The 13,420-nt window shown below is 36.6% G+C and overlaps 2 protein-coding genes across 2 annotated transcripts in view; both read left to right on the top strand.

Moving 5' to 3' along the window:
* LOC133531839 (uncharacterized) overlaps nt 1-3,339 on the top strand; it is a 29,078-nt gene extending 25,739 nt beyond the window's left edge. The window contains exons 6-7 of the mRNA XM_061870230.1: nt 2,403-2,477; nt 2,945-3,339. Coding sequence (XP_061726214.1) covers nt 2,403-2,477; nt 2,945-3,243 — 374 coding nt within the window. The 3' untranslated portion in view covers nt 3,244-3,339. The remainder of the gene's footprint in view (nt 1-2,402; nt 2,478-2,944) is intronic.
* An 83-nt stretch (nt 3,340-3,422) lies between these two features.
* LOC133531961 (uncharacterized) lies at nt 3,423-9,461 on the top strand. The gene is made up of 2 exons (XM_061870415.1): nt 3,423-3,532; nt 3,913-9,461. Exons 1-2 carry the CDS (start codon nt 3,476-3,478, stop codon nt 5,035-5,037), a joined length of 1,182 nt encoding a protein of 393 aa, XP_061726399.1. The 5' UTR covers nt 3,423-3,475; the 3' UTR covers nt 5,038-9,461.
* Nucleotides 9,462-13,420: the final 3,959 nt, after the last annotated feature.

A 13,420-nucleotide genomic window follows, 5' to 3' on the forward strand; every position in this document is an offset into this window, starting at 1 on the left:
CTGACGACACAGTTTTAATCTTTCATGGATCCACATGGAACGAGGTTAAAAACAATGCGGAATTGGGCTTAGCTAAAGTCATGGAGTGGCTTAACTTGAACATCCTCTCTCTGAACCTTGATAAAACTAAATATATTACCTTCAGCATCAGGAATTCTACTCAACCAGATAATACTTTCAGTATCAAGGCCCACTCGTGTGGTTATCCCTCCCTATCTTCTTGTAGTTGTTATAAGCTAGAGTCTACAAGACTTACTAAGTACCTAGGACTACTTATTGACCAAAATCTCAATTGGATCTCCCAGATCAACTTACTTACAACACGCGTTATAAAACTGATCTATATTTTTAAAAATATTAGACACCTCGGGGAACCACTAGTAAAGAGTATTTATTTTGCTTTGTGTCAATCCATACTAACATATGGTATTGAAGCCTGGGGAGGAGCCAAGAAATCTCACCTGATAAAAATTGAACGCGCCCAGCGTGCGATAATCAAGGTCGCCACTTCTAAAAAAATAAGTTATCCCACTGGTCTCATCTATAAGGAGTTTGATGCCCTGACTGTTAGACAGCTATTCATTGTGGCTCTGATTTCCAGACAACACAAGGATACTTCTGGTGTAAGACCTCTACAAAGACGACGGGATCGAGTCTTTAGCATACCACCTTGTAAAACAAAATTTGCTCATAACTTCCAATTCTTCTTAGGGCCCTTCCTGTACAACCGTTTAGCAAAACATATTGACCTGCAGAAGTATACCAACAGAGGCTGTAAAATTGCTGTAACTGCGTATCTCAAGCAATTAAATTATGAAGGCACAGAATCACTATTCCAGATATCATCCTGATTGTTGGGATGCATATGTACCGCAACAAAGACCTCAAATTGATTTATTTAATGAAGTTTTTTTTTTTGTGCACTGTTGTACTGTCTAATGCTACGTTTTTGCCGCCCTTTAGGATCTATTTTGCGCTTTTATACATATACACATACCACATATTAGCACACACACACACACACACACACACACACACACACACATTGACTTCACATACACTTTGTATCCAAATCCTTTTGCATATAAAAGTATAGTACTTAAGTTATAACATAGTCTTGTCATACCTTGCAATAAGCCTTTAATTTATTTCTTCTTTCTTTACTGTATACACTCAAACACATGGGATGTCCAACTATGACATCATGGACCGCGGGCTGAAGGGGAGGAGGATACCTTGCCGTAATACAGTATAAACTAGTACGGAAGGTAGCTTGCTTTCGCTATACCTTGCACATCCATACGAGTATAAGTATAAACATATAGATCCATATGTATAGCAATTTATGTACCTAAGCTATGTTCCTATGTAACAGTAAGCAATAAAGATATTGATTGATTGATTGATTGATTGATTTTATACCTATGATGACGAAATAATAAATGATTGATTGAATGAAATGATTGATTGATTGATTGATCAACACTAATATAAGAACATACCATCAGGTTCAAATTTGCATGGACAATTTATGAATGAAAAAATGTAATCTTATATTATGTTTTTCTATGAAGTTTTAAAGCATTTGTAATGGATTCAAACTTTCAACCCTATTTAACCCTTTTAGGAGAAGAATTTTTAAAAACGCTGAATTTTTTTTTGTTTTATTCTAATAATATGTCTATATACAAAGTTACAAGTCCCGCACTCAAAAAAATGTTTAACCTCCATACAAACTTTCAACCCCTTTTTCACTACCTTGGGAGATGAATTTTCAAAAACGCTTAAAATTGTTTTCTTCTCTTTTAATGAAGTACCAATTTACGAAGTTTCAAGTTCCTAGCTTCATTTTATGACGTCAGTTGGTCTCAATTTGTCATAGCCTCTGGACGTCATAATTCGAAGGAAAAAATACGTCAATTCAAGACGTTAAAAGGATCACAGGTCGTCATAATGACGGCGTAATAATGACATCCTATTACAGTTATATCGCGACGTTATTAAAGCTGGGTTTCAATAAGTTATTAATCAGTCTCCGAGCATCTCCCGAAAGAAAGTAAACAGAGCATCTGATACTTCGCTTAAAATAACCGTGACTCACTTATCGAATCTCTTTAAATAAACAAAAATCTAACTTAAAACTTAATATGACGTCAACATAACGACCTTATGAGAGACCAAAATATGTCTCGCCTTAATATGACAACCATATACGAGACCAAGATATGACTGACCCTAATATGACGGCTGGTTTACCCAAACGTATTTAGAGGTGCACATATTTCTAAGCGTCAAAACTAAAAGATTATATAGATTATCAGATTATCCTTAGAGATGTAAGAGACAAAATCTTCGCTTCGGCCGTTATTAACTTTATAATTATTTATTAAATGTATTTACAGAACTAGATGTGCTGGAGCGAGCCAATCCCCTGTTCCTCATAAATGCTGCCAACCTCATGGGGGATTATTTCGCAGGTAATATTCTTGGTATAATTTAACCTCGTAAGGCCCAAGGTCCTACCTATAGGACTTATTCAGTTCGGTGAAATTTAAATCATATTCAATTACAGACAGAGTTGCATTTGTTTTGTTTCGTGCAATTTTCAAACAAAATAAAATCTACTGTATTCCGTGCACTATAGGTTCAAATTCCAGTGGTAAATTTTGGATTTTTCATTTCTATAGCTGGGCCTTAAGAGGTTAAGTCATTAACTCTATAATATAAAAATAAATATAGATTAAGCTAAGTAGGTACCTATTAAGCTAAAACATCGTGAGGAAACCGGACTAATTCCATGTGTTCCTCTGGAGTTGCAGGCGTAAATAGGCTACGGAGACTGCTTACCATCAGGCGGGCCGTATGTTTGTTTGCCACCGACGTAGTATTAAAAAAAATCGTGATTTCCGTAATTGACACGGCATTTTGTTTGGCTACATTGCAGAAGCGCGGCTGTGCAACGGCAACAAGGTGCACATCCTGGCGGCGCCGCTGCTGCAGTACATGAAGGCGCTGCTCGCCAGCGGCGACCTGCGCGCGCACCGCAGCCTGGCCACACAGGTAAGCGCGGCTGTGCGACGGCAACAAGGTGCACATCCTGGCGGCGCCGCTGCTGCAGTACATGAAGGCGCTGCTCGCCAGCGGCGACCTGCGCGCGCACCGCAGCCTGGCCACACAGGTAAGCGCGGCTGTGCGACGGCAACAAGGTGCACATCCTGGCGGCGCCGCTGCTGCAGTACATGAAGGCGCTGCTCGCCAGCGGCGACCTGCGCGCGCACCGCAGCCTGGCCACACAGGTAAGCGCGGCTGTGCGACGGCAACAAGGTGCACATCCTGGCGGCGCCGCTGCTGCAGTACATGAAGGCGCTGCTCGCCAGCGGCGACCTGCGCGCGCACCGCAGCCTGGCCACACAGGTAAGCGCGGCTGTGCGACGGCAACAAGGTGCACATCCTGGCGGCGCCGCTGCTGCAGTACATGAAGGCGCTGCTCGCCAGCGCCGACCTGCGCGCGCACCGCAGCCTGGCCACACAGGTTCTAAAGCTCTACTTTCCACTAACATCTCCAAAACATTGTTTCCTAACTTTTCCTTACAGTCTGAGAATTTCCTTTGGCATGAAATTTTTTTCTAACGTCCCTGTAATTTGCTGGTTACCTGCTTTAACTAAACATTTTTTAAGCATTCTTGACCTCCCCTGTGGTAGCTCCTCGACCATTATAGAGTACCCACAGCTTAAAAAACATTGTGCCATAACATACAAGATGGTTTTCCAGTGTTTGGCCATAATTCTTGGTGGCAAGTTTTTTCCGCGATGACAGGGTTGGATAAAGTTGTTCAATCCTATTCGCCTTGCAGAATATATCATTAATCATTCTTTAGACATGTCCTAAGTATGTAACCTTTTTATTTCCAGTTAATGCAGAATGGCAGAGAACTTCTGTCAGTCTTATCCCAAGAATTAGATGAGCTGTCTATATCCATCCGTCTCCGACTTCTCTCTCCGCCTCCCAGCAGTATCATCTGGCTCCTGCTGTCTGCAGACCTCTGTCTCAACAAGTTCCTCCCACTGCCCAACACGCTACAACAGTTCTACGCTGCACACCTAGACCTAGCCTCTGAAGATAACTACAGCGAAGTTAGCTATGGATCGTGGAAGAAAAGCCCAGAAAAAGAGGAGTATAACCGAGCTGATGTCAGCTCAGACTTAAGCGACAAAGTCTCTCAAAACATCTCTCAAATAAGCCTCGACGGAGACGGAGAAATGAAACCCAAGCTTAGACCTATATTAGGGGCTGGTGCCGGACTATTAAGACAAGAACAAGCTTTATCCGTCAGCCAAGATAACTTCGATACGTGGACTAGCAAAAACAGTCTTACCAAGAGATATGATTTGAACTCTTGGCGGCAAGCGGAAGAGGAAAAGAAAGAGGAAGAACCTGTGTTCAACCCTACCGTTCTACCCCCGAATCTACAGCAGAACTATCCAGTTACTGTCCCAGATTACCCGCCTCCAAATGTACCAAATGTAAACAGATTCAATAACTACATGCAAGAGAATTATCCTAATTACTTACAACAAGGCGACGGAGCATACATACAAAACTCGTACACCGGGAACACCAATTTCAATTCTCAAGGAGACGGTTTCGTTCAGCAGTTCCCCAACGACCGACCAGCGCCGGAAAGAGTCAATAATGAAGTCCAAAAAAGCGCCAGACGGCCTGTAGAAAACTGGAGGAAGGAAAAGCCGGAAATTGAAGATCCTAACAGAAATAGACCGAGGAATTGGACTCGACAGCGCTCTAAAGATAACATAAATGATGAAAAGGAACCTGAGAAAGAGGAGAGATACCGGTCAAACTCTAGAAATTCTCGAGAAAAAGTCCCCGGTAGATTCCGGCGCAACAGCACGGAGAACCCTGATGGAGTAGTGAGCGGAACTGGCAAGACTCCTCCGAGAAGACATGTCTCCGATGTCCCCAGGAGTCAGAAATATTGGGACCACGATGATAGATGTGACAAGGACTATAGCAGTTAGTGATTGACTTTAAATATAAAATAATTCTAGTAAAATTTTAAGTGACTGTGAAATTCATGTGGATTTTGTGGTAGCGAAGATTTCTGATGTTTCCTACGAAAGCAATATGTGACTACAAATAATATAATCAAGTTATTTCCATAAATCAGGGAGGAATAAATTAATAAAGAGTGATAACCTCAATACCAAGGCTCGGTAACCGGTTAAATTTCCAAACCGTTATCATGTACTTGATGCAAAATCTTTTAATTTCGGTTTCGTTTGTAAAATCGGTTTTTAGGAGAACTTTTCCATAATGTTCTTGTGAGATTAACCGGTTTAGAACATTAAAAACCGGTTTCTTCCTATGTCGGTGTCTTTATATACGCGGCACACTACCAGGTCGGCCGTCTCGTCGCTCGTCGAATAACCGGTTTATTTAGGTTCCAATAAAGTTGCTTAAACGTTCGCGGTCTTATGAAAGTTCGGGGTAAAACCGAAATAAACCGGTATGTACCGCAATTTTTATAACCGGTTCAGAGCCTTGTTCAACACAAAAAGCAGAAACGAGAAAGCTCTGAAACAAGGGGATTTGGTTTATTAAAATTATATGGCGTTGTCACGTTATATTTATAACAATTTTATTATTTTCTCCTCCTTGATCATTGATCACAAAAATTCGGAGATTTGATTTTTGTGTTGTCACTTTCTTGAACACAATACATTGTTGTTCACATCTGTAGTGCTGCTATTTTTGCAATGGGTGTACTTCTTTTACACACGTAAAAAAAGAAAAAGATGGATGCCTCAGAAACAGAATAGTGGCAACTTTGCCCATATATAAATCAATAAAGTTTCAACTTTGCCCACGACAAAATAAAAGTGGCGCCAAGTCTCTTAAATTCTGTTCTCAGTTTCAATTTGCTGCCATCCCACATATCGTGGTGATCCTTATACAAATGTAATCTTCAAATATGTATAAAAAAAGCGAAAAGTTATCTTGATGATGGGTTTAAATTGATCACGTTGGTAAGGTAGATAAATGAAGTTAATAAAATGGTTGCTAAAATATTAATTTTGATTAACAAACAACGGATTTAAAGTGTAAGTCCAAAAGTAGCATCATAGTCTTAATAAATATTTAGGTTAAAACAAGGTAACCTTCGTGTAAGTCAATTGGGCTGTTACTGATTTTGACTAGGACTATCCTATCAAATCAATATGATAACATTCAATCTGAATTCTTGCCCTAACCATAAAAATAAACTCATCAATTTTCATAAGTATTTCATTTTTTTTTATCACAAGATATTTTCAAATCTACATCCCGGGACCTTTGTCCCTTTTTATTATTTGCTCAATTCTCTACAGTACCTTAATTCATGACAAAAGTAGAAATATTCCAATAGATACAGGATTTAGATATTTATGATATAATTCACGTTTTTGTACCATCAAATCTGTTTACTTATGCCCTTTAATTTTTTTGTGCAAAAAGTATGCAAAATTTTGGCAAAGTCAACAACTTGATGGTAACAAAATTGCAGATTATGTCTGTAAATTTTAATATAGTTATAATTTTAAAATAAATGAGGGTTAATTTAATATAGAAATGAATACACTAGACACTCCAATAGTTAAACTCTAAAACGAATACACATATTCTAAATTCGTGTTGTATTTCATAAACAGTGCTCATATTATTTCCATTCTAACATTAATGAAATGCATAATATTAAATTAATTTGTGTAATTAGTTCATAATCTAGAGGTTTATTTAAATGATAGTTATAGTTTTTATATGTAAGTTAGTCTGGTGCATTTATAACAAACTAGAAACAAGAAATGGGTTGTCTATCGCAGAATAATGACAATCAAAATACTTTGAATAAAATGCTCAGTTTGCATAATGTAATAATTAATCAAAACTAAACGTAGGGCAAATTATGATAATGTATATTCCATCCCTAGCGATTTCTAAGCTAGGCACATATTTGCCTTAAAACTCAAGTAATAAATAAATGGAATTAGGTGTGAAATCCTGAAGTACTTAGTGTTAGTTAAGAATTTAGGAAGTATTGCATGGGCAACCCAAAATAGGCTCCTAAATTACATAGGATAAATAAGACTAAAGAGCCTAGAGCTACAGGTTTAAACTTGGCAAAAACTCGTAATACCTACTAGGAATTAAATTTTATTGGATAAAATACCAATACAATCCAAGTAGAACTTTTAAGGGCTTGCAATTTCGCCCAACTTTATATAACTTTGCCCACATAGTTAAATGGTCCTAGAACGTCATTTTTGAGCAAACATTATTTAATGATTTTCTCAATAATTTCATTTCATTTATTTCAGTTTTAGGCAATGTTCGTTTTGGCCACCAGAGCAGGTTACTATGAGGTCCATATTTAATTGTTAACCCATCATCATTGTTCCCCTAATTTACGTTATTGTTTCTACGGAAATTGCAATATTTAAGTAGTTGTAGTAGTGGAGTTTTTGCCAAAGAACATTAAATGATTAGTACCTGTATAGTAAATACTGCACAATCTTGTTTCAGTACACAAACACTAGAGTAATCTATACGCTTAGAATAATTGACGAATAGGATTTCTTCACAGTGGGTTACATTATTGCGAGAGTGAACCAACTGGACAGATTTTAGGGAAAAGCATTTTGTACAGTGACAATCAGATATTGGTCGAGGTTTCTTGTCAATGAGTGCAAGTTCAGATATTAATTAGTGCATTGGACGATTGGATATTTGATGGCTACTGTGCAAAGACAGTGCAATAGCTACGGAATAAGTATCGAGATCATTTATTTGAAACGCGTGAAAGTGATAGCATACACTGGACTGAGAATAATTATAGATATATTATTAAGACACAAATAATATTTCAAAAGTATGTATGATACCGAACATAATGGGTATTTAATACTATGCAAAAATATTGCATGATATTGATATTCGACGATTGCATAATATTGATTTTTAGATTGAAATTTGGGCCACAACTCAAGCTTCGATCTTGTAGCATTCGATTATGTTGTGGTCTTACCAGAAAGATACTTTTCGACACTTACTGGCGCAACGAACTACTTTTGGATAGAGAAAACTACAAGTAATTAAAAAAATCCAGTGTATGCATTGCCTTTGAAGAATTTAGAGTAACATTCAGTTTGGTTTCGCCAAAGTAGTCAGAGATGTAGATTTCTTTTAATACTTAGGAATTAATTATGAGTACGAGATAGTGCTAAGGTAACGTAAGGGTGCTGTGCCTAACAGCGATCTTGGACTTACTGTACTTTATGATTCTTCAAATCAGTTTTTCGAAATTCTCTGCTCGATTATTGCAAGAGCGATAGAGACGAAAAATAATTGTGCGGTTACAATCCAAGCTTCTACATATTTCATTAATATGATAATTGTCACCATACACTGACTATTGTAAAATCGTAAAAACCTTGAGTCAAGGTCCTTGACCTAGAAATGTATGGAAAATTAGCAGTTAGTTGGTAATTGTCAGATGATATTAGGGGCGAAACGGGGTATGTGGGTCGCGTATGAGAAACATCACTTTTACCCTAACTGACAATGTTAATTGTGTATTCTATTTTATAAATATCGGAAAATGTATGTCATGTTTAGAATGACTAGGACGTGTGAGCGAACTTAAAATATATTTTAATGGGATAAAAGCGCAAAATTGCTCGCGGCATTGCGATAATGTAAGGTAAGCTTGGATACGACGCGTAGATTTTGTAAGAATTGCTATAAAATATTAGAATTATAAAGTTTCTTAGAATGCTCGGGAACGATTTGTATAAATTTTGGGTTTCACAATGGAAACAACAGTCGCGCATTAACATATATCTAAGGACGGGCCTTACGGGCACTAAGAATGGGGCCAGTACAGCGGTGTCACGCACACGAATTCGAGCTAACATGCAGTCTAACGCCACAACGCGATTGGTTGATGATTTCGCAACACGCGTGTTAGACTGCACGATTGGCTCGAATTCGTGAGTGACACCACTGAACTAGCACCATTCTTAGTGCCCGTAAGGTCCGTCCTTAGATTTATGTCAATGCAGTTGCGTCACTGATTCTGTATAAAAATATTAATGAATATTGTATTGTATGTAAAATATCTGTTATCAAAAGAGCGAAACAACATGACTCAAATATGTTTTCGCTGTTAACAATATTCTTTAAATATTTTATATGTTACGGGCATAATTTATTTAATTGAAATCTTGTGTAAAAAGTAACCATGTTTGTATATTTTCAATGGAATTGTAGAACAATTGGTTATGAGTTTAGTTTAAATAAAACAACTTACGTTAGTATGATTAATTTTATTTCTAATTACATAGAAATGGCGGCGGCTGCTGCATACAGAAATTATGTAATCTCGAATAAATTGAAATTTAATTTCCTTGCAACGTTTTATTTTATTCTACTCCAGTATCGGAAGCAATTGCAACTTTTTCGAATATTTATTTTTCTGGACAAATATGTAATACGCATTTAATATTTGTCCGGGGAAATGAGAATCATCTAACTGTTATACTATGCCTACTAGACCTATATCAATGTTTAATCTCATCTCTTCATTCAGTGAACAATAGCAGAATAGGCAAATACCGTACAACTGCAGAGACGACAGGACGGACATTCAAGAATAAAAGTATCGCTTATCGTTAAACACGTTAAACTTTTTCTAACTTATCGAATTACTTCTCTTACTTCTGGGGGGAAAGTGCTTTTATTGAACACATTATATTTACAAAACAGGTATAACTAAATAAGAATTAAAATAACATTAAATATAACTATAGTATTAAGGCAAGTCGCACCAACCACACTTAACAGACTGATCAACATCACTCAACAGAGTACTATGAAACTTTCCATTACAATAAAAAAATCGGCCAAAAGCATATCGGGCCATGCTCAGAGTAGGGTTCCGTAGTTACTCTTCCGTCACAATAAGCTAAACTGGAACTTAAAGTATAGTAGATTATTAACCAAGGAATGAACTGTGGATAGTAGGTACGTCTTTTTACTATGAAGGGGAAACTTTCCGATAACTCAAAAACAGCTAAACTGATCATGTCCGCTATAGTTTTCATTTAATGTCTTTCTTAAGCTCTACTTTCACGATTTTTTTCATATTTTTTTGACCTATGGTTCAAAAGTTAGAGGGGGAGACGGACACATTTTTTTTTCTTTCTGAGCGATTATCTCCGAATATATTCACTTTATCAAAAAATGTTTGTTGAAGACCCCTATTAGTTTTGAAAGACCTTTCAAACGATATCCCACACTGTAGGGTTAAAGCAAAAAAAAAATTCATCCCCACTTTACGTGTAGGGGAGGTACCCTAAAAACCAAATGTTTAGATTTTATTCTACGACTTTGTCGGCTTTATTGATTTATATATCCATGCCAAATTTCAGCTTTCTAGCTCTAACGACCACGGAGCAAAGCCTCGGACAGACAGACAGAAAGACGGACATAGCGAAACTATAAGGGTTCCTAATTGACTACGGAACCCTAAAAACAGTAACGGTGACAGACCGTTTGGTGCATCCAACCCTAAATACAATCTCCATTAGATATATCGGAGCGACCAAGGTGCTCAAAAATATCTAAATGTGCACTCTAACATCCTGACAATAGAGGCGTGTTCATATGTTTGTGAGCACGTTGGCCGCTCCGATATATCTGATGGCGACTACATTGGTTATTGGAATTTAATACTTTGGAAAACTAGTTACGAAAATAAACTATACTACTTTCAAAATAATTATGAGATCGCACTTCTCGAGTATTACTATTTAGTAGAACAAATTTAGTTCTCACTTAATATCTCACTCTAATTATGTATCATTTTAACCTATACATAATACTTCACATGTACGATAGTAGGTACGTGCTTTATTCTGATTTACAATAGATTATTTTCTGAGATATTCGTACTTATTTACCTATATTTTCTCCGTATTAATGTAAAATCAGCGTCAAATACTTTGTAGCAACCAAAGTAGCCAAATAGTTCGGTACACCATATATTTAGTATGGTGTACCGAACTATTTGGCCCCTTTGGCTGCTACAAAGTATTTGACGCTGACTGTACCTACGCATACGTTTTCTGAGAATTCATCAATATATATATTATAACTGCAGTTACAATAATAAATCGTAGAATATTGCTTTATTTTTCGTCTACAATAACGTTTTAGTAGTTACTTAAAAGTCTAGTTAGTGCGCTTTCATTTTATTAGCCTACAATTATTCATCTAATATACATACAACTTGCAAGAATTAGGATTAATCCAAGGCAAATTATTCAATTCTTAATAATATAAAGGCAAGAAATACTTTAAATGTAATGTAATGTTTGTATGTGATGTAAGTCTTTTGATAATATTACAATAAGCAGTCTGTTTGATTTAGGTTATTTTTGGTCAAAAATTAACAAATATTCTATTGTTTGATTGTTAGGCCTTTTGCCTTGACTAAACCTGATAACAAAGAAATTAACTTTGCCCACGTGGGCAAACTTACCAAGAGTTGGCAAAGTTGTCAATCCACAGTTTACTTATACATAAAGACGAAATAAGAGCATTAACATCTATATGCTTAAATCAATATTAGTATTATATTGACTAATTAAACCCCGACCAGAAATATATGATCATTGTCAAGAGGGCGCTGTTATTCTTATGTATTCACAGTTACAATAATATATATATAGTTGTGTGTTATTGTTATGTATTGACAGTTCAGTTTAGTATGAAAAATTTAGTTCCAATGAAATTCCGCAATATGGCGCGTGATCATATATTACTGGTCAGGCTTTACTACTTTATTGCACTTTGAATGACCTTAAATACTTAAGTATGAATTAAGCACCTCTCGACGTGTCTACAATGAATCACTGGCAAAATTGTAGGCATTATAGGTACCACCTATTTCAGGGATCAGCAAAATTTTAAGCTAACTCTAAAAATTGACAAAAAATCCATATAAATTAATATTTAACCTTCCTTACAACACGAGAATCGGTTGAGAAATGCGACTTTGTAGAGAACTTCGGGCCTGTCATCACTCATCAGGGGGCCTACCGCGAAAACCGAAATTTGCCAATTGCGGGGATCTTTCTCTTTTACTCTCTCTGTGACAGAGAAAAATGCCCGCAATTGACGAACTTCGATTTTCGCGGTAGGCCCCCTGACCATAATGTTTTCGCTCGTCGCGACATCTATTGTCAAGTAGCAGTACTGATAAGTCCGCTACTTGACACTCGATGTCAACTACGAAAATAATAATCGTTTTGGTAAGAAAACTGATGTATGGAGAAAAAAGACAAAAAAAAGCGGCCAAGTGCGAGTCGGACTCGCCCATGAAGGGTTCCGTACATTTATGACGTATTTAAAAAAAAACTACTTACTAGATCTCGTACAAACCAATTTTCGGTGGAAGTTTGCATGGTAATGTATATCATATATTTTTTTTAGATTTTTCATTCTGTTATTTTAGAAGTTACAGGGGGGGGGGGGCACACATTTTTTCACTTTGGAAGTGTCTCTCGCGCAAACTATTCAGTTTAGAAAACAATGATATTAGGAACGTAAATATCATTTTTGAAGACCTATCCATAGATATCCCACACGTATGGGTTTGATGTTTTTTTTTTTTTTAATTTTATGACGTATTAAAAAAACTAAAAGTAAGAGTAAATTTTTAGAAGTGGAACGAAGTCAGAGATGTCTGCTAAAAGTTATGCACCAAAAACCATATCGCTATCCAACACAAGAACTTTATAAAATTAGTGAACAGCTTACTATGAGAAAATTATATACAGTAGAATCCGTTTATAATGACTCCGCCTATATTGACCAACCGGTTATTATGACGTAATTACACCACGAAGTTTGGTTTTCATATAAAATTCTTTATAAAAAAGTCGGATATAATGACTTCCCTTACAGTGACATGTCGCTTATTATGACCCATTTTTAATAAATTATGTCCGGTTATAATGACCGACATGATTCTTTACACCTCCGGTAATGTTCGTTGATTCCCGACGACGTTCGGGACGTGGCTCGTTTTTGTTTTGAATCTCAGTAATTGACGCTTGAAGGTTTAATGAAAAATTACAGATTTCTTACAGTAAAAAATACACTTGTATGTGTTATAATGTGCTGATTATGTACAATTTTGATTTTGATTTAATATGTATGTAGACATATGTATTTACTATGTTTCTGTATTAGAATACTTAAGTACATACATATTTACATATAAAAGGTTTTTCATTTCACAAAACGTTTTGTATGACGTCCGCTTATTATGACGTGTTTGTCAATTCCTTTCGATGTCAT

Source organism: Cydia pomonella, chromosome 26 (genome assembly GCF_033807575.1).
Source record: "Cydia pomonella isolate Wapato2018A chromosome 26, ilCydPomo1, whole genome shotgun sequence".
Taxonomy (NCBI): domain Eukaryota; kingdom Metazoa; phylum Arthropoda; class Insecta; order Lepidoptera; family Tortricidae; genus Cydia; species Cydia pomonella.

Bases quoted from the DNA above. Each gene is read 5' to 3' on its own strand.
- LOC133531961 (XM_061870415.1), top strand. From the start codon at position 3,476: ATGAAGGCGCTGCTCGCCAGCGCCGACCTGCGCGCGCACCGCAGCCTG. The intron at 3,533-3,912 runs GTTCTAAAGCTC...TTTTATTTCCAG, and splicing joins ACCGCAGCCTGGCCACACAG to TTAATGCAGAATGGCAGAGA.